We start from the raw sequence: 23,888 nt of genomic DNA on the forward strand, positions 1-23,888 counted from the left end.
ATTAATGTTCTCTGACAAACTGTTACACAATTATCCAATATTCTGATAACCGACCGATGATTGGTAGACAGCTTGGCTCACAGGAACCCGTCATTTTTTAAGAGTAGCAGGGCGGTCGGTATATGGAACAAGTTGCCAGAGGAAGTAGTTGAGGTAGACACAATTACAACATTTAAGAAACATTTGGACAGGAACATGGATAGGAATGGTTCAGAGTGATATGGGCCAAATGTGGATGCATTGGACACACTTAGCTGGGGCAGTTGGGTGGTGTGTATGAGTTGCGCCGAAGGGCCTGTTTCAATGCTGTATGACTCTATGACACTGATGTGACATTTACCGTAATGCATTGCAAGACACAGCAATAGCACTTCCTCCTTATTGTAAAAATATGCAAAGCTGAGATTTGGCTTTCTCCAAAGATTCAACAGCATGCAGTTTAGAGCATTTGGCAAAAGATTTTGTGAGTAAGCAAATAACATTTTTCACGTTCTAAGACAGCAGATGGTTCTGAGGATCCCCTTCAAGAAAATCTAGCAATTCCAAATAAACTTAAAGCAGATCCTATACTGTGCCAACTTTGGATTGATTTCAAATGTGTACTTCACTATTCTGGAGATGCATTATATTTAACATTTAATTCAAACTTTAAACATGGTTACATGTTAATAAGTACACTGTAAAGAGACAGAATTGGTGCACGATTTCACTTTATTGAACACATCTAAAAGGCTCATGTAGGTGTTTTGTTCGAATCAGCCATGATGTTCTCCCCATATTTGAGGTAACATGAACAGTCTGTGGTGTCTTGAGTGCATATGGATAATTTAAAGCTATTACCGGCTTCTTAACTCAGCCTGTCGAAAGCATTGGGTACAACAAGCGGGAGATTTTACTCTCCATCTCTCTATTGCACCATCCTGACCCCCACCAGCTAATATAAAAGATGATAGGATCACATTATCATCAAACCGAGGGGGCTTTACGGGTTCCATTGGACGATTATAAGATGTTATAACTTTGTCCTTGTTTGTTTCCCTTTTGGCTAGCTCCTGTGCAATATCAGCAGATTCGTATGTTTGGATATGGTCAGTATCTTTAGTTTCTAATTTCGTAACTTTTGTTTCTTCTAGCTTCAGAGCAGTTGTTGTCTCAGGCTTATCTTCCACATAGAGGGCATCTTCTTTCCTCGACTGAGATTGCACATCATCTCCAGAGTTTTTATTGAAACTACGAAGAGGATAAGAATAAACCTCAGACCCACTTTGCTTGTTTGCCTCAGCTGAATTAAAGGTTGAATTTGTTTCACCTCTGGAGTCCATCTGAGCAACTGTGTAATGAAAAAAACAATTTTTTATATGAAGCACAACCCTATTCTGGGGCCTTCATAAAGCTAATACAAATGTCACAAAATCTATCCCATTCCAAAAACGCCCTAAAGTCTTTGTTTTCGGATTATAGTCTTACTGGATTCAAAATAGCATTGGACATCCCATTTTTATAATTTTTTGGGGGAGCGATTAATGTATTTTTTTGTTACATCCCATGCCATTTAACTTCTCCAGTTATGAAGGGAGTGGAAACATATTCCCAGTCCACCAGTGTTGTTAACTGGATGGTAGGACTGCTGATATTTGTGTTTTGTTTTCTATTGGAGTGAATGTAAAATTTTGGTCTCAGGCAATTACCACATGAAAAAAGCAGGATGTTAGCTATAAATCTATATGGAAACCAATTGTAATATGATTGAAACTTAGCAACCAATCTACTAGAATACCACAGTAGTGAAATATTTTTTCTACAGATTCAATGTTTAACAAAATGAGTAGAAGTTCCATTACTCCTCATAACTTCCCCGATGGAATAAAGGCATACGTGGGGTTGACAGTCAGACTTTTATCAAGGGTGTGAAATGTCAAAGGCTAGAGGGCATACCTTTCAAGTGAAAGGGACAAAGTTTAAAGGAGATGTGCAGGCCTTTTTTTTTTTACACAGACGGTGGTTGCCTGGAACACACTGCTAGGAGTAAAGGCATAGGCAGATATGATAGAGGCATTTAACATGCTTTTAGATAGGTAAATTGATTTGCAGGAAATGGAGGGTATGGATCATTTGCAGCCAGATGAGATTAGGTTAATTGGCATCTTGCTCGGCATGGACATTGCAGGCGATGGGTTGTTCCTGTGTTGTACTTTTCTAAGTTCTAAGGGTACATGAATAGATTTTTTTCTGGTTCAATTCTTGAGAATATTTGTCAAGATACTTCAGCCCCAATTATTCCGGGTAAACTCCTGGTCTACAGGGGGTGGATAACGAGGATCATAAAAGAGATGAGGATGAAGACAAGTACTTATACACCTATATTTGCTGAATGCCAGCATCCTCTCCCAAGCCAACATCCCAAATAATACTCAAATGGCTCTACTAGACTGACCACAAAGTCTGCACGCCTGACTTCCAAAACAGACATTCTACTTCAAAGTTGTATTGGGAAGAGATAATAATGTAAATGGTGGAATTGAATCAGGAATGTGCTCAAACCCTCTCTGAAGAAATGAAATCCTCATCGACTCTTGGTAATCCCTGTCCCACGTTGACTTAAAGCAGATAAGCATTCAGGTTGGTATTGAGAATTATCAGTCCATGCATGGGAAACAGTGTGTAAATAATGGAATGAGTGCACCACCTGAGACACAAATTACCCTGTCAAACATCACATGTTCCTGTTAAAAATTCTGCAGTTCCTACAAGGTTAGAACACACCGAATTTGACGGAGATGCGATTATTTTCCGGGTCGCATCTCCGGCCGATCTGCAGCCTACCATCGATGAAGCTGGAGGCCTCCTTGGACTGACTTTAGACCCCACCGCGGGGCGTGGACTTAACATCGGAGCCAATCCCTTGCCTGGGATCGCTCCAACCATAGCCTGCGGACTTACCATCAAGAGCTCGCAGTCTCGGGAGAGGCTAGTCGGGAAGCTCCAACGACCCAGAGGCTCGACCAGCCCCGACGCGGGGTTCGATCGCCGGCACAGGGGAGCTGACACCCCTCCGATGCAGGAGCTGATCGGCCCGATACGGAGGGCCTAAACGCCGCCGGCTACGGGAGTCAAGATCGTCCCGTCAACGGAGGGCTCGAGATCCCCGACCGCGGGAGAGCATAGAACTTTTTTCCGCCTTCCGTCACTGTGGTGGATGTTTATGTTAAAATGTTATTTGTGTCTTCCATTGCTTTTTATTGTTTGACTGACTTGGCAAATTAAATTCCTCGTATGTTGCAAAACATACTTGGCTAATAAAGTATTATTGTGATGGTGATTTGAGGTAATATTCTAATATATTATTCCCTTGAGAAAGATTTCCCAGAATGATCAAACCAGAAAACTATAAACTAAACTTTGGATTTCTTACCATAACTATGCGATTTTGACATTCTTCCATTTCTGGGATGTTTCAAGCTCTATTCAATGAAGCACAAAATTAGTTTAACAATCTTGGAACCTACTAAGTGGGTGAAGAGTATTTTTAAATCTTCTACCCTTCAAATGTACATTTAATTTCACATTACAAGAACTGCTTTATGCACATAACTGCATTACATTAGGCACCTAAACTAACACTATAGGCTAAAATTTAAAAAAAGTTAATGGGCAATTCACAATAAGTAATTTTGAAGAAAAATGCCCTGGTCACTCAGGGGTCAGGTGGGGTTAGCACTTCAGAGTTGGGTGATAATTGTAGAAAGCCCAAGATCCATTTTCAACTCTTACCCTAATAGACAAGAGGAAAGCTGGTCAGGGTTCTCTTTCTTCATTACCAATGATTATCCAATATTAGAAAATTAAGTCATATGAATGGATGATAATATATTGTCCTTCATGGGCAAGATACCTGCCATAGAAATTACTGATGCCAGAACAGCACATGGTCAGAGATCATCTCAGGAATGATACGGGGATTACTGGAATAAAAGCCAGTCAATTCTTTGAAAATTGGATTTATTTTCATTTTTTGTGGGCCGAGTACAAAAGCTGATGTGCAGGAAGCCACACTGGGAACACCAGAGGACTAGGGGAACTCAATCCTTGTTCCATTTGGAGGGTGGGGGGTGGAGAGCAGAACTATGGGACACAGAAGAGACATGGGAGAGAGATCCACCTATGATAGCAGGATTCAGACACAAAACATCACCTTTCCTTGTTCTCCAGAACTGATGCCTGAACCAGAGTATTACTCCAGTACGTTGTCTTTTTCTCCCTCCTTTTGTATTCAGTTCTCCAAATAAATAATAATTGCTTGCTGTACCTGCCTATTAATGTTTTGCATTCAAACATCCCAGAGTCTCAAAGTCTACATCTCGGAGTCTACAAACTCTCGCTTCCTTGTTTAGTGATACAAAATGGAAACAGGCCCTTCAGCCACCGAGTCCATCTGTTCACACTAGTTCTATGTTATCTCACTTTTCCATCCATTCTTTACACACCAGGGCAAATTTATAGAGTCCAATTAATCTAAAAACTCACAGGTCTTTCAGATGTGGGAGAAAACCGGAGCACCCTATGGAAACCCACGAGGTCACAGGGAGAATTTGCAAACCCCACAAAGACAGCCCCCAAGGTCAAGATCAAACCCGGTCTCTGTCGCTATGAGGCAGCAGTTACACCAGTTGCACCACTGTGCCGCCTTTAGATCTAAATTACATTCTTTCAATACCATATTTTCTCATATTATACTTCATATGCCAGATCTTTGCCTTCTGTCTTAACTCGTTTAAATATATTATTATCTTTTGACAAAATATTACAAGTGATATCGGTCTGAGGGCCTCAGTTTTTTTAAATTAAAAAACATGAATAAAGGCACTGTCTGTAATAGGATTTGGTGCTTTGCTCACTTACATTTGCTGTTATCAATCTAGGGAGTCTTAGAAAAGTAAAATCAATGCACCAACTTTTGTACCAGCCATTTAAAACCCATGATGAAGTCCATCAGCACCAAAAGATCTTTAATCAATCTGAAGAAATATCCTGGCCCAAAATGTCTCCCTGTCCAAGTTCTCCAGAACTGCTGAGTTACTCCAGTACTTTGTGGCATCTCCTGCATCTTCAATAACTCCCGCACTACCATTTTCCTGATGAACGTATTGAGTATGTGCCTCCCTTCCCATTCCAAATTTACAGCTTTTCCGGTAAGCCCTTTCTTATATTTTCTATTTAAGGCTGAATACCTGTTTAATTAATCTGCATTTCATTGCTTTCCATTATTTATTCCTCAGTATAACGTTCTTTTGGCCAGCACTTAGTTTTGTTAACTCTTTTTAAAAAAACACTTAATTATTTGTATATTTTTGGCTGGCTTTATCTTACACTTTAATTTTTCTTCCCTAATTAGTCTTTTAGTCATCATTGCAGTTTTGTATATTTTGTCCAATGTTCTGACTTGCCACCCATTTTTGTGCAATTATATGCTACTTGGATGTCTTTTTAATCTTTTAGATTAACCACAGATGGTGAATCTTTCCACCATCTGTGGTTAACTTGCATAACTAAAGATAATGCAAACAAATCTGAATTTGAACAGTATCCTTTATCCAAATTCCCCATGTCTACAGGTTGAAAACACCTATTTACCTCTCCTCCATCTATGCTCAAATTCACTTCAAATTTTAAATTCACTATCTTTTTAATCAATCACCCTCTTTAGAGTCATAGAGCACTGAAAACAGGACCTTCGGCACAGCATACCCATGCGGACCAAGACGTTCCATCTACGCTAGTCTCATCTGCCAGTGTTCGCTCCATATCCTTCTAAACCTTTTGTATCCATGTATCTTTGAAAATATATATTTTAAAAGTTGTTATAATACCTCGACTACCTCCTCTGGCAGCTCATTCCATAAGCCCACCACTAAAAAGTTACCCCACAGGTTTCTATTCAATCTTCCCCTCTGACCTTATACTTATGTCCTCTGGTTCTTGATTCATAAAGTCATGTGATAGGAGCAGAATTAGGCCATTCGGCCCATCAAGTCTACTCCGTCATTCAATCATGGCTGATCTACCTCCCTCCTAACACCATTCCCCTGCTTACTCCCCATAATCCCGGACACCCGTAGTAATCAAAAATCTATCTACCTCTGCCTTTAGAATATCCATTGACGTCCTCCACAACCTTCTGTGACAAAGAATTCCACAGATTCACCACCCTCTAACTAAAGACATTTCTCCTCATCTCCTTTCTAAATTCTGAGGCTATGCCTTCAGGTCCTAAACTCTCCCACTAGTGGAAACATCCTCTCCACATCCGCTCTATATAAGCCTTTCACTACCCGTTAAGTTTCAATGAGGTGTTCCCCCCCCCCCCCCCCCCCCCCCCCCCCCCCCCCCCCATCCTCAACTCCAGCGAGTACAGACCTAGTGCCGTTAGACGCCACTCTGGGTACTTCAGGCAGCATTCATAATACAAGCATTTCAATCTTTCGTGATCTTCATGTTATTGCAGATTGTACATTTTCTCCATTGGAACATATACAAGAACAAGCAGTATGTAGAGGCCCCACACATGTGAGAGGGCAATACTGGATCTAGTATTGGGAAATGGGCAAGGTCCTCAATGAGATTTCTCCTCTGTATTTACTGAGGAGAAAGACAGAAGGACGGAGAAACTTGGGGCAGTCAATGGAAGTGTCTTGAGAGCAGTCAGTGTTACCGTCGAAGTAGTACTGAAGGTACTATCATGTATGAAGGTAGACAAATATCCAGGGCCATCATCGGATATATCCAAGGACATTGTTGGAAACCGAAGGAAATTGCGGTAGCCTTGGTTGAAATTTACAAATCATCCTTAAATACAGAAGAGGTGCCGGAAGACTGGAGGATAGCAAATGTTGTGTCTCTTTTCAAGAAGGCTGCAGGGAAAATGCTAGGAACTATAGGTCGGTGAGCTTAACATCAATTGGAGGAGGAGCCATCTTGGGGAACGGCTGCTAACCAGCAGCCGTCCATTTAATTCATTTTTTTTTCCAGTTTTTAGTTCGTTTTGTTCGTCGTTTATTCGGAGAAATGGACTTCTTATTGTGGGGGGAAGGAGGTAACCTTACTTCTAGGTCCCTACCTGGTCGGTGAGGCAGCTTTTTCTCTGGGTTACCCGTCGACCCGTCCTCGTGGCCTACCAGCGGGCTTGGAGCGCCGTTTCCTGGTGGGGACCGCCCAACACCTCGGCTTCGGTGGCGGCACAGCGCTGGAGCACCATCGCGGAGCGGAGCGGGCAATGCCTTGCCTGGGTCGCCGCGCTGGAGCTCCGGTGAGCTGGACCGCCGAGAGCAACACCTCCAGGCTGCGGGTCTGCGGAGCGGGCGGCGCCGACATTAACATCGGGAGCCTGGGAGCTCCAACTCGGTGCGTCCTTGTCGGCTTCGGAAGCCGACAATCCCCTGCTAGGAAGCGGCCGTTCCAGGTGGCCCAGCCGCTGTGAGGACTCTCCCGACGCCGGGGCAAGACCACCCGGTTAGAACGGCCAGGAACATCGGGCCTCCGTTGAGGCAACAGCGGTGGCCTTAATAGGCCTGACTTTTGGGAGAACTGGGGTTGGGGACTGGACTTTTGTGCCTTCCCCCACAGTGGTAACCACTGTGGGGGGATGATTTTTCTGTATGTAAGGTACTTTGTTAGTCTGTGTCCAAGATGGCTGTCGGAAGAGAGAGTGGACGCTGGCGCGCTTTAGCTGCCGCTGCTCTCTCTTCACATTGTGTTTTTTTATTTTTTTTTATTTTGTGTCTTTGGAGCGATTTCTATCTTTAATTTGTGTATTGATGATGTCCTTATTATTTATTTTTCTCTGACTATATGGGGGTTTTTTTTCTCTTCTGTTTAATCTTTGTAAGGTGACCTTGAGATTTGAAAATCGCCCAAAAATAAAATGTATTATTATTATTATTATTAACATCTGTAGTTGGAAAGTTAATAGAGAGTATTCTGGGGAATAGGTTATCGAGGCATCTGGACGGGCAAGGACTGATTAGGGATAGTCAGCATGGTTTTGGAAGTGGGAGGTCATGTCTCACAAATCTGATTAAGTATTTTTAAGTCGTGACCAAAAAGGTTGATGAGGGCAGAGCTGTAGATGTTGTATACACGGATTTCAGTAAGGCATTTGAGAAGGTTCCGCACAGTAGGCTGCTCTGGAAGGTTAGATCGCATGGGATCTGAGGAAAGATAGCTGAAGGGATAACAAATTGGCTCCATAGAAGGAAGCAGAGGGTGATGGTGGACAGTTGCTTCTTGAACTGGAGGCTTGTGACTGGTGGAGTACCTCAAGGTTCGGTGCTGGGCAAGTTACTGTTTGTCATCTACATAAATGATTTGGATGAGAACATACAGGGCAAGATTAGCAAGTTTGCTGATGATACAAAAGTGGGTGGTTTTGCAGATAGTGAAGATGGTTGGGAAAGATTGCAGCAGGATCTGGATCGATTGGCCAGGTGGGCTGAAGAATGGTTGATGGAATTTAATACAGAGAAGTATGAGGTGTTGTATTTTTGGACATCTAACAAGGGGGGGACCTACACAGTGAATGGTAGGCATCTGGGGAGTGTTGTAGCGCAGATGGATCTAGGAGTGCAGGTGCACGGTTCCTTGAAGGTCGAGTCACAGGTAGATAAGGTGGTCAGAAAGGCTTTTGGCACATTGGCCTTCATCAGTCAGAGTATAGAAGTTGGGAGGTCGTGTTGCAGTTGTATAACACGTTGGTGAGATCGCATTTAGAATATTGTGTTCAGTTCTGGGCACTAAGTAGCAGGAAAGATATTGTCAAGCTTGAAAGAGTTCAGAGAAGATTTACAAGGATGTTGCCAGGACTCTATTCAATGGAGCACAGAAGGATGAGGGGTGATCTTATATTGTATCAAATCAAGGGAGGAATAGATCAGGTAGATGCACTTTTTCACACAACGGTTGGTGGGTGTATGGAATGAGCTGCTGGAGGAGGTAGTTGAGGCAGGGACAACCGCAACGTTCAAGAAAGCAACTAGACAGGTACATGGAAAGGACAGGTTTAGAGGGATGTGGGCCAAACACAGGCAAGTGGGACTAGTGTAGATGGGACATGTGGTCGGTATGGGTTAAATTGGTCCAAAGAACTTGATTCCACACTGTATGACTCAATAACTGTGGCTCCACTGAATTTCAAGGGAACTAGGATCCCAGTGAGTTTCAAGTGAGCACAGGAAAATTGGTGAACCAAATACTGAACCGTGGAGATTTCTGAATAGTTTGTTGTCGGCCATCAATGTGCTTCTGTACTCACATTGTTAACTCCAAACATTAAAATCCTCTATCATCTTATTGGGGAGAGGATATGCAGCATGGAAACAAGCCCTTTGGTCCACTAAATCCACGCTGACCACCAGCCACCCACATACACCAATCCTACACTAATATAATCCAACTGTATTCTCTCCATATTGTCAGATTCTATCAATTACCTACACACTGGAGAAATTTACAGCAGCTAGTTAACCTAACATCTGCACATCTTTGGGATATGGGGAGGGGGGGGAACTGGAGCATGAGGAATCCTACCTGGTCACAGTGAGAATGTGAAAGCTCTACATAGATAATACCCAAGATCAAGATTGAACCTGGGTCTCTGGCTACTTGTCTCAAAGCTGAATACACTAAAATACCAACTACATTCTCAAGAACTTGAAGGTAGATCACAGGAAAAAATAATTAAAACGTTATTTACTCACAGTGCTGGACTCTTCAGGTGGTAAAATCTCATGAGTCATTCCATACTTTAAGGAGGCTACTTTATCCTTAAACTTATCAAATACAGACTGAGGTCTACCCTTGGATAGTTCATATGCACTTGCTGTCATGTTGTCACGTAGGAATTGAAAAGCAAGTTGTATTTGGCCTCTGTCTTTTGCCAGTTTGGATGGTTTTGACTGGAGATCATGCCATCTATAAAGAAATAAGAAATATTAAAAGTTTCTGCCTTTTTAACAAAGAAAACAAGTACATACACAATTTCCACATGAACAGCAAACCTACATGTTCCCTCCATACCTTATTGCCCTGCACATCGTGCAAAATGCTATTCTCATGGAGAAATTCTGCCCTGTATCATTTATTCTTTACTTACAAAATAGCCACAAAGTCCATACGTTCCTAAAAGTGGCAATACAAGCAGATAAAGTGTAAAAGGCATATGGTATGCTTGCCTTCATCGTTTTGGGATTGAGTACAAGACTTATAAAGCATTGATTAGCCAGCATTTGGAGTACTGTATGCAGCTCTCGTCTTTCATAGAAGGGAGCAGAGGGTGATGATGAATGGATGCTTTTTAGACTGGAGGCCTGGGACTACAGGTGCACAACCTTTTATCCGACGATCCAAATAACGAAAACCTCCGAATAGCGAAAAAAATTTCGGTCCTTGAAGAAAGGTCCTTGAAAACGTTCACCGAGGGCGGCCTGCAGAGGTGACAGCGGAACCTCCGGTCGGTCCCGGTCCTCGAAGAAAGGGGAACTAAATCCCCATTCATAAAATAAAAGGTGAGGGTATATTGCGCGGGAGGGTTAATAATTGACAATATGCTGCTGCCTGTCCGAGATCCCAGAGACCCACAGCCAGCAGCAGCCCAGCCCCGTTCCAACTACAGAGGAAAACTGCAAACTGGCCGGAGACGTCAGGACCACCAGAAGCCGCTCCCCGAGCTGCGCCCCCTCATCGGGACACCGACCCCCAGGCCCACTGCAAGCACGGAGATCCCAGATCAGCAACTCCAGCCCAGCCCCGCTCCAACTCCAGAGGAACACGCTCCCCGTATGGACAGAAGCTGATGGTGTGCAAGGGCCATCGTGTTTTTGGGGTCGCGCAGCTCGGGCTGTGGGCGAACTGCCACTTGTCGCCGTAGCGGCCCATCGGGGAGCGGATTCCTCTGGAGTTGGAGGGGGAGTGGGGTATTGTGCTGTTTGATGGCCCCCTGCTATCCCAGGGACAGGGAGACAGGACGTTCACCGAGGGCGGCCCGCAGAGGTGACAGCGGAACCTCCGGTCGGTCCTCGAAGAAAGGGGAACTAAATCCCCATTCATAAAAGAAAAGCCGAGGGTACATTGCGTGGGAGAGTAGGAATCCAAAGACAAAGTTGAATTAGCGTTCACCGAGGGCGGCCCGCAGAGGTGACAGTGGAACCTCCGGTCGGTCCTCGAAAAAAGGGGAACTAAATCCCCTTCATAAAAGAGAAGTGGAGGGTATATTGCCCGGGAGGGTATATCGCCTACCTGGAAGAAACCGGACATTTTTTCCAGGATGTCGTCTGCACACCAAAGCTCACCAGTTTATGTTTAAAGTTTTACTTAACGTTTATCTCGTCTTTATTATTTATTCGGGGGATTCAAGAATCCCCGAGCTAGGCCGCCTATGTATCGTGAGTCTACCGTGGGAACTCTTTAACTCAGGGAGGCAGCAGCAGATTGTCGCTCCCTTCAGTTTCCCAGCGACAGTCACCTGCCACGGGAGAGAGATCATGCACTGTTGTAGGTCTCCTTTGCACGTCGGTGTTTCTGTCTTTCTCCACTCATTGTTGGCCCCATCTGTCACCACCCCCTACACCCCTCTGCTTTCCGGCCATGTGTGTGACCCCTTCCCTCCCCTCTCCAGCTCCCCGCTCATTGCACCGGCGCGGGGGCTTTGTACTGTCTTCACGTCGGCGATGGCAGCAGATCGGTGCGAGTCACCGGAGACGTCAGGACCAATTGGACGTCGACCACCAGGCCCACCGCAAGCACGGAGATCCCAGAGACCCACAGCCAACAGCAGCCCAGCCCAGCCCCGCTCCAACTACTTAGGAACCTGGGTTGCTGATGACGGGGCGCAGCTCGGGGCGTCGTAGGGGCCCATCGGGGAGCGGGTTCCTGTTGGTCCTGACGTCTCCGGCCACCTGCTATCCTCCGGGAACTGTACCGCCCTTGCAGGAGAGTGGGGTTGTTTGCAGTTGCAGAGGGAGGGGGCAAGGGCGGTACAGTTCCCAGTCTCAGCTCCTGTCCAGGGGGGTGGCCGGAGACGTCAGGACCAACGGGACAGCGACCCCCCAGGCCCACTGCAAGGACGGAGATCCCAGAGACCCACAGCCAGCAGCAACTCCCAGCCCAGCCCCGCTCCAACTCCAGAGGAACACGTAGGGGCAGAACCTGATGGTGTGCAAGGTAAGTCTTGGGGTGGCGGATGAGGAGGCGCAGCTCGGGCTGTGGGTAAACTGCCACTTGGCGCCGTAGCGGCCCATCGGGGAGAGGATTCCTCTGGAGTTGGAGGGGGAGGGGGGTATTGTGCTGTTTGAACGCCCCCTGCTATCCCAGGGACAGGGAGACACAGCGGCTTTTTAGACTGGTGGGCAATCACTTCCAAAGTTCTGCCCACAGTCAGTACACCTCTCCTACACTGCATTTCATACAAACATTTATTCTGCAAGAAAAAACTACATTGAAGACTCAAACTCGCGACCGAGTATCTGCCGGGATCAAGACGCAAACTCGCGACCTTAGATCGCCTAAGGGCATGTAGCCCCGCTAGGGTGACATGAGTGCGGGAGGTGATTCAATGCTGCGGGCACATTTACAAATTGAGGAATTCATTCAACACACTGCATTTCATACAAACATTTATTCTGCAAAAAAAAACCTACATTGAAGACTCAAACTCGCGACCGAGTAACTGCCGGGATCAAGGCGCAAACTCGCGACCTTGCGGATATGAGCCGAGCACTCTACCACTGAGCCAGCCATTAAAATCTACGCTAAAAAATTTCCATTCCGAAGACCGACAAATTCTGAATTACGAAAAGTGTCTGGTCCCAAGGCTGTCGGATAAAAGGTTGTGCACCTGTAGTGGCGTGCCACAGGGTTCAGCGCTGGGCCCATTGCCATTTGTCATCTATATCAATGATTTGGGTGAGACCGTACATGGCATGATCAGCAAGTTTGCAGGTGACACAAAAGTGGGTGGAATTGTAGATAGCGAAGATTGTTGTCAACATTGCAGCAGTATCTTGATCGGTTGGGCAGGTGGGCTGAAGAATGGTTGATGAAATTTAATACATAGATATGTGAGGTGTTGAATTTGGAGACATTTACCATGGGCAGAACCTACACCGTGAGTGCTGGGGCTCTGGGGAGTGATGTCGAGCAGAGGGATCTTGAAGTGCAGTCACATAGTTCCTTGAAATGGCATTACAGGTATATGGGTGGGTAAAAAGACTTTTGGCACATTGACCTTGATCAGTCAAAGTATTAAATATAGATCTTTGACTGTCATTTTTTGTAGTTATATAAGACACTGGTTGAGGCGATATTTAGAGTATTGTGTTCCGTTTTGAGCAACATCTGATAGGAAAGATGTTGTCAAGCTAGAATGGGCGCAGAGAAAATGTACAAGGATTTGAGGGCCTGGGCTATAGGGAGAGGTAGAGCATGCTAGGACGTTGTTTCTTGGAGTGCAGGAGGCTGAAAAGGAAGAGGAAGAGTTTGTTTAAATGCACAATGTCTCTTGCCCAGGGTAGGGGAATTGAGAACCAGAGGACATAGGCTTAAGGTGAGAGAAGAAAGATTAAATGGAAACCTGAGGGTAACTGTTTTTACACAATGGGTGATGGGTGAATGGAACGAGTTGATGGAAGCGGTAGCTGAGGCAGGTACAATTACAAAGTTTAAGAAACATTTAGACCGGTACATGGATAGGATAGGTTTAGTAGAATGTGGGCCAAACGGAGGCTGGTGGGACTAATGTAGATAGGACATGTTGGTAAGTGTGGGCAAGTTGGAATGAAGGGCCTGTTTCCATGCTATATGACTATGGTTAATCCTGTCAGTTCCAATCCACCATAATCTTGAGGAATATTCTCTCTGATCTGCCTATCAAAGCACTGATTTATATTGGTGACACAAGGGACAGCAGATGCTGGTTTCCACTATCCTTCTAACAAGTAAATTTCATATCGTGCCCTATTAAATGCTCCAAGACCCTCATCCTGTTTGTGAAACCAATAAGATAAATAATTTAAAATTTAAACTTTAGACAATAGACAATAGGTGCAGGGGTAGGCCGTTTGGCCCTTCGAGCCAGCACCACCATTCAATGTGATCATGGTTGATCATCCACAATCAGTACCCCGTTCCTGCCTTCTCCCCATATCCCTCGACTACGCTATCTTTAAGAGCTCTATATAACTCTCTCTTGAAAGCATCCAGAGAACCAGCCTCAACCACGCTCTGAGGCAGAGAATTCCACAGACTCACAACTGTGTGAAAAAGTATTTCCTCATCTCCGTTCTAAATGGCTTACCCCTTATTCTTAAACTGTGGCCCCTGGTTCTGGACTCCCCAAACATCAGGAACATGTTTCCTGCCTCTACCGTGTCCAAACCCTTAATAATCTTATGTGTTTCAATAAGATCCCCTCTCATCTTTCTAAATTCCAGAGTATACAAGCCCAGCCGCTCCATTCTATCAACAGATGACAGTCCCGCTATCCGGGGAATTAACCTTGTAAACCTACGCTTCACTCCCTCAATAGCAAGAATGTCCTTCCTCATATATGGAGACCAAAACTGCACACAATACTCCAGGTGTGGTCTCATTAGGACCCTGTACAACTGCAGAAAGACCTCTTTACTCTTATACTCAACTCCTTTTGTTATGAAGACCAACGTGCCATTCGCATTCTTCATTGCCTGCTGTACCTGCATGCCTACTTTCAGTGACTGATGAACAAGGACCCTCAGATCCCATTGCACTTCCCCTTTTCCCAACTTGACACCAATTAGATAATAATCTGTCTTCCTGTTTTTGCCACCAAAGTGGATAACCTCACATTTATCCACATTAAACTGCATCTGCACACTCACCCAACCTGTCCAAGTCACCCTTCATCCTCATAGCATCCTCCTCACAGTTCACACTGCCACCCAGCTTTGTGTCATCTGTAAATATGCTAATTTTACTTTTAATCACTTCATCGAAATCATTTATATTGTAATTAGCTGCGGTCCCAGCACCGAGCTTTGCGGTACCCCACTAGTCTCTGCCTGCCATTCTGAAAGGGACCCGTTAATCCCTCCCTGTCTGCCAACTAATTTTCTATCCATGTCAGCACCCTACCCCGAATACCATGTGCTTTAATTTTGCCTTATCAATGGGACCTTATCAAATGCTTTCTGAAAGTCCAGGTACACTACATTCACTGGCTCTCCCTTGTCCATTTTCCTGGTTACATCCTCAAAAAATTCCAGAAGATTAGTCAAGCATGATTTCCCTTTCGTAAATCCATGCTGACTCGGACCGATCCTGCTACTGCTATCCAAATGTGCTGCTATTTCATCTTTTATAACTGATTCCAGCATCTTCCCCACCACCAATGTCAGGCTAACTGGTCCATAATTCAATGTTCTCTCTCTCCTGCCTTTCTTAAAAACATAGAAACATAGAAAATAGGTGCAGGAGTAGGCCATTCGGCCCTTCGAGCCTGCACCGTCATTCAATATGATCATGGCTGATCATCCAACTCAGTATCCCGTTCCTGCCTTCTCTCCATACCCCCTGATCCCCTTAGCCACAAGGGCCACATCTAACTCCCTCTTAAATATAGGAATGAACTGGCCTCAACTGCGTTCTGTGGCAGAGAATTCCAGAGATTCACCAATCTCTGTGTGAAAAATGTTTTTCTCATCTCGGTCCTAAAAGATTTCTCCCTTATCCTTAAACTATGACCCCTTGTTCTGGACTTCCCCAATATCGGGAACAATCTTCCTGCATCTAGCCTGTCCAACCCCTTAAGAATTTTGTAAGTTTCTATGAGATCCCCCCTCAATCTTCTAAATTCTAGCGAGTACAAACCAAGTCTATCCAGTCTTTCTTCATATGAAAGTCCTGACATCCCAGGAATCAGTCTGGTGAACCTTCTCTATACTCCCTCTATGGCAAGAATGTCCTTCCTCAGATTAGGAGACCAAAACTGTACACAATACTCCAGGTGTGGTCTCACCAAGACCCTGTACAACTGCAGTAGAACCTCCCTGCTCCTATACTCAAATCCTAAATACTAAAAAGTGGGATAACATTAGCTACCCTCCAATCCACAGGCACTGATCCTGAATCTATAGAACATTGGAAAATGTTCCAACAATGCATCCACGATTTCTAGTGCCACTTCCTGAGTGCCACTTCCTGGGATGCAGACCAACAGGCCCTGGGGATTTATCAGCCTTCAGTCCCATCAGTCTCCTCAGCACCATTTCCTGCCTGATGTGAATTTCCTTCAGTTCCTCTGTCACCCTAGATCCTCTGGCCACTAGTACATCAGGGAGATTGTTTGTGTCCTCCTTGGTGAAAGACGGATCCAAAGTACCAGTTCAACTCCTGCCATTTCCTTGCTTCCCATAATAAATTCGCCCTTTTCAGTCTTCAAGGGTCCAATTTTGGTCTTAACTCATTTTTTTCCTCTTCACATACCTAAAGAAGCTTTTACTATCCTCCTTTATATTCTTGGCTAGCTTTCCTTCGTACCTCATATTTTCTCCCCGTAATGCCTTTTCAGTTATCTTCTGTTGCTCTTTAAAAGTTGCCCAATCCTCTGGCTTCCCGCTCATCTTTGCTATGTTATACTTCTTCTCTTTTATTTTTATACTGTCCCTGACTTCCCTTGTCAGCCACGGTCACCCCTTACTCCCCTTGGAATCTTTCTTCCTCTTTGGAATGAACTGATCCTGCACCTTCTGTGTTATTCCCAGAAAAACCTGCCATTATTGTTTCACTGTCATTCCTGCTTTACAGTCAACTTTGGCCAGCTCCTCCCTCATGGCTCCATAGTCCCCTTTGTTCAACTGTACTACTGACCCCTCCGATTTACCCTTCTCCCTCTCAAATTGTAGAATAAAACATCATGTTATGGTCACTACCTCCTAATGGCTCCTTTACCTCGAGTTCCCTTATCAAATCTGGTTTATTACATAACACTAAATCCAAAATTGCCTTCTCACTGGTAGGCTCCAGTACAAGCTGCTCTAAGAATCCATCACGGAGGCACTCCACAAACTCCCTTTCTTGGGGTCGAGTACCAACCTGATTTTTGCAGTCTACCTGCATGTTGAAATCTCCCATAACAACCATAACATTACCTTTACAACATGCCAATTTTTAACTCTTGATTCAACTTGCACCCGATATCCAGTGATGGAAATGGGTTTTAGGAACTAGTGTTACTCCAAGGTCCTTGAGGCTGAGGTTGGGAAGGATGGGGGGGGGGGGGGGGATTTTTTTATGTGCGGTCATACCCATTAAAGTGTACAAGAATGCATAACTTGTTTATTGTGTATTTATAATATAGTTTATTGTGTATTATATGTCATAGCTGCTTTCTTGCATCTCTCTCTCTCTCTCTGTTTACATTACAAAATGTTCCATAATGGTATATAATCTCCATTTTTTTCTGTCACCTCTTTCTTTCTGCATGCCGTTTCTTTAGCACGCCTTCTGCCACTAAGAAGCCATGCCCTCACATATTCTTCTGGGTTGAATTTTGACAGAGGAGGTCCCACCAACTAATAAATAGAAGAGTTGGGAGATGATCAGTTTGAAGTCTTGCACGTTGTGGTGACATGCAGAAATTCATGCCACTGAAGCTTCTTTCACATTCTGCTGTTGATACCGGAATTGTATTTACAGCCGTTAGCAGCTGCTGAAAATCTGCAGAAACTACCTTCCCTTTCTATCTTCCTTGAATTCTCTGATGACTCTGACACAAAGCCGACCATTTAAGCCAAATTGTTCTGCCATTTCTTCTACATCATTATCCCCAAAGGTAAAAAGTGAATCTTCTGGAATATTGTTAATATCTAAATATTTTGACTTGTTAATTAACTTTTGACATTTATCATTGGAAGCTATTGTAGATTCAAGATGCCTGGATTTCATATTTTTGACCAAACTCCTCAAAAACTTGTCTATGTATAGTAGGTACTTTTCCAGCTCTCAAATGTATTCCATTAAATATCATCTGGCTTGTTGCTTTCTCCACTTGAGTATAACATTTTCCTGGCTTCTCTATTTGACATTCTAGAACCATGATAGTTGGTTTAATTTCCTCATGTGCTTTACTAAGTGTACAATTTTGGTTCTGCAGTTCAAGTGACAGTTCAGATAACTCTAGCAAAATGTCCATCAACAAGCCCAAATTATTTACGAAAGCTGATGATTCTAATAATTCTTTTAGCCCCTCGTCCTTTGCTATCTCCGCACTAGATCTTGAAGCATCCCAGTTTGCTTTTCCAAAATGCTCCAAAAAAGCTTTATATGACTGCCACATTGCCTTTACAGTTCGGTAAGACGAAGCAACCCATCTCACACTGAAAACACAACCAATTTTCAACAGTTGACAGTGAAGAGCCTCAGCACCTGCAGTTAACTCCTGATTCTTAGACCTATGATATAAGGAATACAATTTACCACAAAATATCTGAAAATGATTCAAACCTGCAACTTCATTTAATGCATCACCTACACTGAGTTCAAGCCTGTGACTGGCACAGTGCCAAAGTTGCATTAGGGAAATCATCAAGAAATAGTTTTGCAAGCCCTGCATTTTGTCCTAACATTATTGATGCACCATCAGTTACAAATTATATCACATTTTCTTTTAGGTACTGTATTGAAAAAATACCTCTTTGTAAGCAACTTAGAAGCCCATCATATATAGATTTTGCATTTGCACCAAGTTTCATATGTTCCAAGTCAAAATAGAATGATATAGGTTGGGAGGATTCACCAACTGCTGGTCTCAAGCTGACTACTTGAATAGTAGTAGGCATTTTAGATTGTTTGGAAATTATATTTTCCACCACTGTCTTTTGCATCTGGTTCTCTATGTGCTGAGAGGGGCACAGCGGGAGAGAGGGGCACAGCGGCAGAGAGGGAGAGGGGCAGAGCAGCACAGCGGGAGAGAGGCAGAGAGGCAGAGAGGGAGAGAGGCAGAAAGGCAGAGTGGCACAGCGGCAGAGGCACAGCAGAGAGGCACAGCGGCAAATAAAATAACGTGGAATAATAAAATAACGTGACTTTACCTGAGTCCGTGATCGTGGTCCGGTAGCCCTGACAGTGAGTTTAAAAAATTTTCCCGTGAATTTTATTCAAAGGAACGTGGTGTCATTAATATATGGTCAAACAACAATTACATTTACTGAGGAATGTGGATCGTATCGATGACACATTGTATAAGTACGTGTTAACTACTGACTGTTAACAAGTGCTAACAGTGGCAGTTAACAAATCATTTTTGTCTGAGTTGAATAAAGTGATAAACGACTCAAATCTTTCTACAGGAATCATTAAACCCAAGCTGGAAACTGAAAAGTAGGGGAACGCCGTCCCTCTGCGTACCCCCGCCCCCCCATATCCAGGCTATTGTTTGGGGGCCCGTAGATAACTTCCATTAGGGCCTTACAATTTCTCAGTTCTATCCATACCGACTCCACATCTCCTGATTCTATGGCACCCCTCGCAAGGGATTGAATTTAAATCCTCACCAACAGAGCTACCCCACCCCCTCTGCCCACCTGTCTGTTTTTTCGATAGGAGGTACACCCTTGCATATTGAGTTCCCAGCCCTGGTCCGCTTGCAGCCATGTCTCTGTAATTCCCACATCATACTTGCAAATTTCTAACTGAGCATCAAGCTCATCCACTTTATTTCTTATACTTTGCACGTTCATATACAACACTTTGACTTCCATGTAGTAGCCATTTAGTTTAACACAATATGTTATAACTATAACCAGTTACTTTTAAATTTTATCTGCCTGTAATTATGTGGGTGGGATTTATTACGTAGTCGGAGGTGTGTTTGCGGCTGGGATTCTCGCGTAGCCACCCTAGTAGTTTTTAGTTTAGTGTGAAGAAGCATGAGGGAAAGAAACTATTAATCAAGAGACTGTTATTGAAGATTTATCTTTCGACGGCATTGAATGTCTCGTGGAGAGCTTGTGAATGCGTATCGATTATTATCTCCCAAACCCGTCTTCAATCATAGTGGCTAGAGGAAAGATTCCTTGAATAATATAAAAATCTGCCACTACATTCGGTATTCACCTCCCCTCTCACTCCAGTTACTATTGGCCATGACCTTACTCTCTTATCCCTTCTCGAACTTTCTTTCCCAGTAATTCGGGAACTTTTGTAACTTTTCCTGTACTCACTTCTCCTTTAACTCCATCTTTATACTCCCAATTTGTCAACCCCCCCCCCCCCCCCCCCCCCACCCCCACTATTACTTGGAACACTGTCTTTCCTATTTCACCATGTGCACATACTACCACTTTATTCAATTTGCTATGCAGTGCGGGATATGCAATAAACACGCTTGCATATCTCAAAATTGAAACTGAAAGCAAATCGGCAACAAACCGAAAAAATTGAAGCCCAAATTTTGAGGCCCATACAAAAGCAACTTAATTTCTACAAGCTTTGGTGGGAAGGATGTCATGTTTCCATCCTTATAACTATAAACTCTGATTGTGTGTGTGTGTGTGTGTGTGTGTGTGTGTGTGTGTGTGCGTGCAGTGTGTGTGTGTGTGTGTGTGTGTGTGTGTGTGTGTGTGCACGAGTGTGTGCACGAGTGTGTATTTGTGTGCAATCTCATCTACTTGAAGAAACGACGCTCTAACGACAACATTTTTACATATTCCGGTAGAGATTTATCCGGTGAAATCAAAAATCACCTTATCAGAAAATTTCATGCATTATTTCTCGAGTTATTTATGAAAATGTTCACAAATCTCAAATAACGCAGAAAATAAACGAGATGGTCTCGCTGATTACGTCGCAATGGATCTGACTGCCTGCCTCTGCTCACGCGGCGAGTGACGTCACCCCTGTTATGTCTTCTGTACTTCTTGGCTTATTAACTTTTAGTTATTTAAATTTGTCACTTAGCGTTTTTAAACTGCTGCTCAGGTCGTGCTGCTCGCTCCACTGGGTTCCTTGAAGTTTTAGAACATGTCAGCGGTGGTCGTTATCGCCGTGTGGGTGAGGGTGCGGGGCAGCGCAGTGGGAACATGGCCCTGGCGGCCATTACTCCCTCTGGGAGAGGCCGTCTATGGAGACCTGTGATTCCTCCATCGATCGCAGGGACTCGGGGAATCGTGACGCCTTTTCTCGCTGGTGATCCCGATCCCACCTGGTGATCTCTGGCTGTCACGGGGTACGACCTCCTCTCCGTCTTCCCCACCCGATCGTCTGTCACAGGGGCGGGTAGGCTTCACCTCGCGGAAGCCACGATCGGCTGGCCCACCGCTTCTTTTGACCGCCGCCCGCTCGCAGCAGCAGGGCCGCCCGCTCAAGATGCCGCAAATCAGAAAGTCAGCAAGCTCCCCTGCCTCTGTGTCCCTCTCCGTGCCTCTGTGTCCCTCTATGCCTCTGTTTCCCTCTCTGTGCTTCCGTGTCCCTCTCTGTGCCTTTGTGTCCCTCTCTGTGTCTTTGTGTCCCTCTCTGTGCCTCCGTCACCCTCCCAGTGCCTCTGTGTCCCTCTCTGTGCCTCCGTGTCCCTCCCTGTGCCTCTGTGTCCCTCCCTGTGTCCCTCCCTGTGCCTCTGTGTCCCTCCCGGTGCCTCCGTGTCCCTCTCGGTGCCTCCGTGTCCCTCTCGGTGCCTCCGTGTCCCTCTCGGTGCCTCCGTGCAGTGCCTCTGACTGCCTCTGTGTTCCTCTGTGTCCCTCTCTATGCTGCTGTGTCCCTCTCTGTTCCTCACCTATTCCTTTTCTCCAGAGATGCTATCTGGCCCGGAGTTACTCCAGCTTTTTGTATCTATATTTGGTTTAAACCAGCATCTGTAGTTCTTTCCTGCACATTAAAACTTATGGAGTTATGATTACTATCCCCAAATTGTTCTTCCACTGCAACATCATTCACCTGGCCAGGTTTGGTTCCCAATACAATGTCCAGTATGGTCCGTCCCGAGTCACACTATTCACATACATGCTACATATGACAATAAACCTAAACCTAGTGGCCACATGTAGATGTTGGCCAGCACACACACGCCTAATTGCTCGCGTGTCACTGGAGCAAATACTCGCTGGAGCACATGCCCATTGCCTCCTTCCTGGCTACTCCTGCCCTCCTTGGCCACACCAGTTGTCGGTCTGAGCCCATACCAGGCAGCATCCATCGGCCCCAACCACACATCCAAACCAGCCCAGTGCTTTACAATCAGTACAGCCCACACCAAACCACATTCTGGGACCCTGGCTCTGGCCATAAACTGAACCACGTTCTTGTACCTGGCTGTATTGCACGTGAATCCACAATCTCATCCTTGGCTCCTAGCTGACTACCCAACCTCATATTCGTCCAGGCTCTGGCCACATGCAAATAGAATAGTAGAATAGAATAGAATAGTTTCCATCGTAACATGGACCATGTACAACGACCACACCATCAGCTCCAGTGTATACCAAACCACGTTGATCCGTGGCTCGGTTCTTTCCAAGGAAGGATACACTTCGCTGGAGGCTGTGGTTATTCCCTGAGATGAAGAGCCTGACATGCAAAAAATATTTTAGCAGTTTGGACCTTTACTCATTGAAACATGAAATTCACAGGAAAATTTGTTAGGAATTATTTCCCTAAATTGAGTTATCAGAATAAGGGATTGAGGATGATTTTTTTCTGAGGATCATGACTCATTGAAATTCTCAAGCAAGAAGCAGAGGAAGCCGAATTAATAAATATATTCATGGCAGAGGTTGATACGACATTTAATCTGCAATCTTCAGAGCCCTTGAAAGTGGCGAGGACCAGATGGTTTTAGAATAATGGCAGATTTGAGGGGCGGAATGGCCTATTTGCTCTCATGTTACTCTCATGTCACTGATGTTGTTATTGTCAGTTTCACACAACATACATTGCCCGGTAGCACAAAAAAGTCGACCCAACGCACTTTCTACCCATCACCTCAAATCTATGACCGCAAGTTTATCGACCTACTGCAAAAGCAAAGGGGAAATAAGGCAAGGTGGGAACGGCGGGGGTGTTTACGGAGGGACGGGCCTTACTCGTTCTTCCTTCTGGTCTTGTTCTCGTACAGCCCGGCCACCGGCACGCTCACGCGACCCAGGAAGTCGTCGAGCGGGTGGCGCGTGTTGTTGTGCTTGACGGTCACATGGAGCGTCCACCTGTCGGAGTTGTCGAGTACGAGTGGCAGCGGTAAGGTGCACTCCTCCTTCCACTCGGGGTTCAGCGTCGCCCCCTTCACCGAGGTCATGTACTTCTCGGAGCCCAGGCGGATCACCGTGTAGCAGTTGTTCAGAGCCTTCTTGCGCTTCGCCCTCAGATTCCTCGCGCCGATAACCGTCACTCGCAGGTGAGTCGGGAACCAGTCCTGCTCGATGGAAGACATGGCGCGAAGGTTGAGTGGAAGGGGAGGGAGGAGGGCGGCGAATACGGTTAGGATGTACGAGGGGGCAGGCCGGCCGCTGGCAGAGACCGTTTAGCGGGACACAGCATACTCGCGCGGGCACATCGTCTTCGGCCCGTTTCCAGCTGCCGTCGCGCCTGCGCCGCGCGGCTCCGTGCCGCTTGTGACGTCATGCTGGCGTCGCGCGCATTCTTTCCCCGGTTTATTTTCTATCGCTGACGGCACGCGTTGGATGACGCGCGACTGCTGCGCGCGCCCATCCACCCAGCCCGTGCGCGCGCACCTGATTCCGTGCACGGCCCGCTTCTGCATCTAGTTTAATTTAGAAACATAGAAAATAGGTGCAGGAGTAGGCCATTTGGACCTTTGAGCCAGTACTGCCATTCAATATGATAATGGCAGATCATGGCAAATCGGTACCCCGTTCTGG

The 23,888-nt window shown here is 45.2% G+C and overlaps 1 protein-coding gene across 1 annotated transcript; it reads right to left on the bottom strand.

Moving 5' to 3' along the window:
* Positions 1 to 666: 666 nt before the first annotated feature.
* LOC129701598 (rab11 family-interacting protein 2-like) lies at positions 667 to 23,604 on the bottom strand. Its single transcript, XM_055642878.1, has 4 exons — positions 23,097 to 23,604; positions 9,750 to 9,963; positions 3,413 to 3,461; positions 667 to 1,330 (listed from the first exon to the last, which is right to left on the bottom strand). The coding sequence occupies exons 1-4, from the start codon at positions 23,438 to 23,440 to the stop codon at positions 837 to 839; spliced, it is 1,101 nt and encodes a 366-aa protein (XP_055498853.1). The 5' UTR covers positions 23,441 to 23,604; the 3' UTR covers positions 667 to 836.
* Between the last annotated feature and the right edge of the window lie 284 nt (positions 23,605 to 23,888).

This window comes from Leucoraja erinacea, chromosome 11, assembly GCF_028641065.1.
Source record: "Leucoraja erinacea ecotype New England chromosome 11, Leri_hhj_1, whole genome shotgun sequence".
In the NCBI taxonomy this organism is placed as follows: domain Eukaryota; kingdom Metazoa; phylum Chordata; class Chondrichthyes; order Rajiformes; family Rajidae; genus Leucoraja; species Leucoraja erinaceus.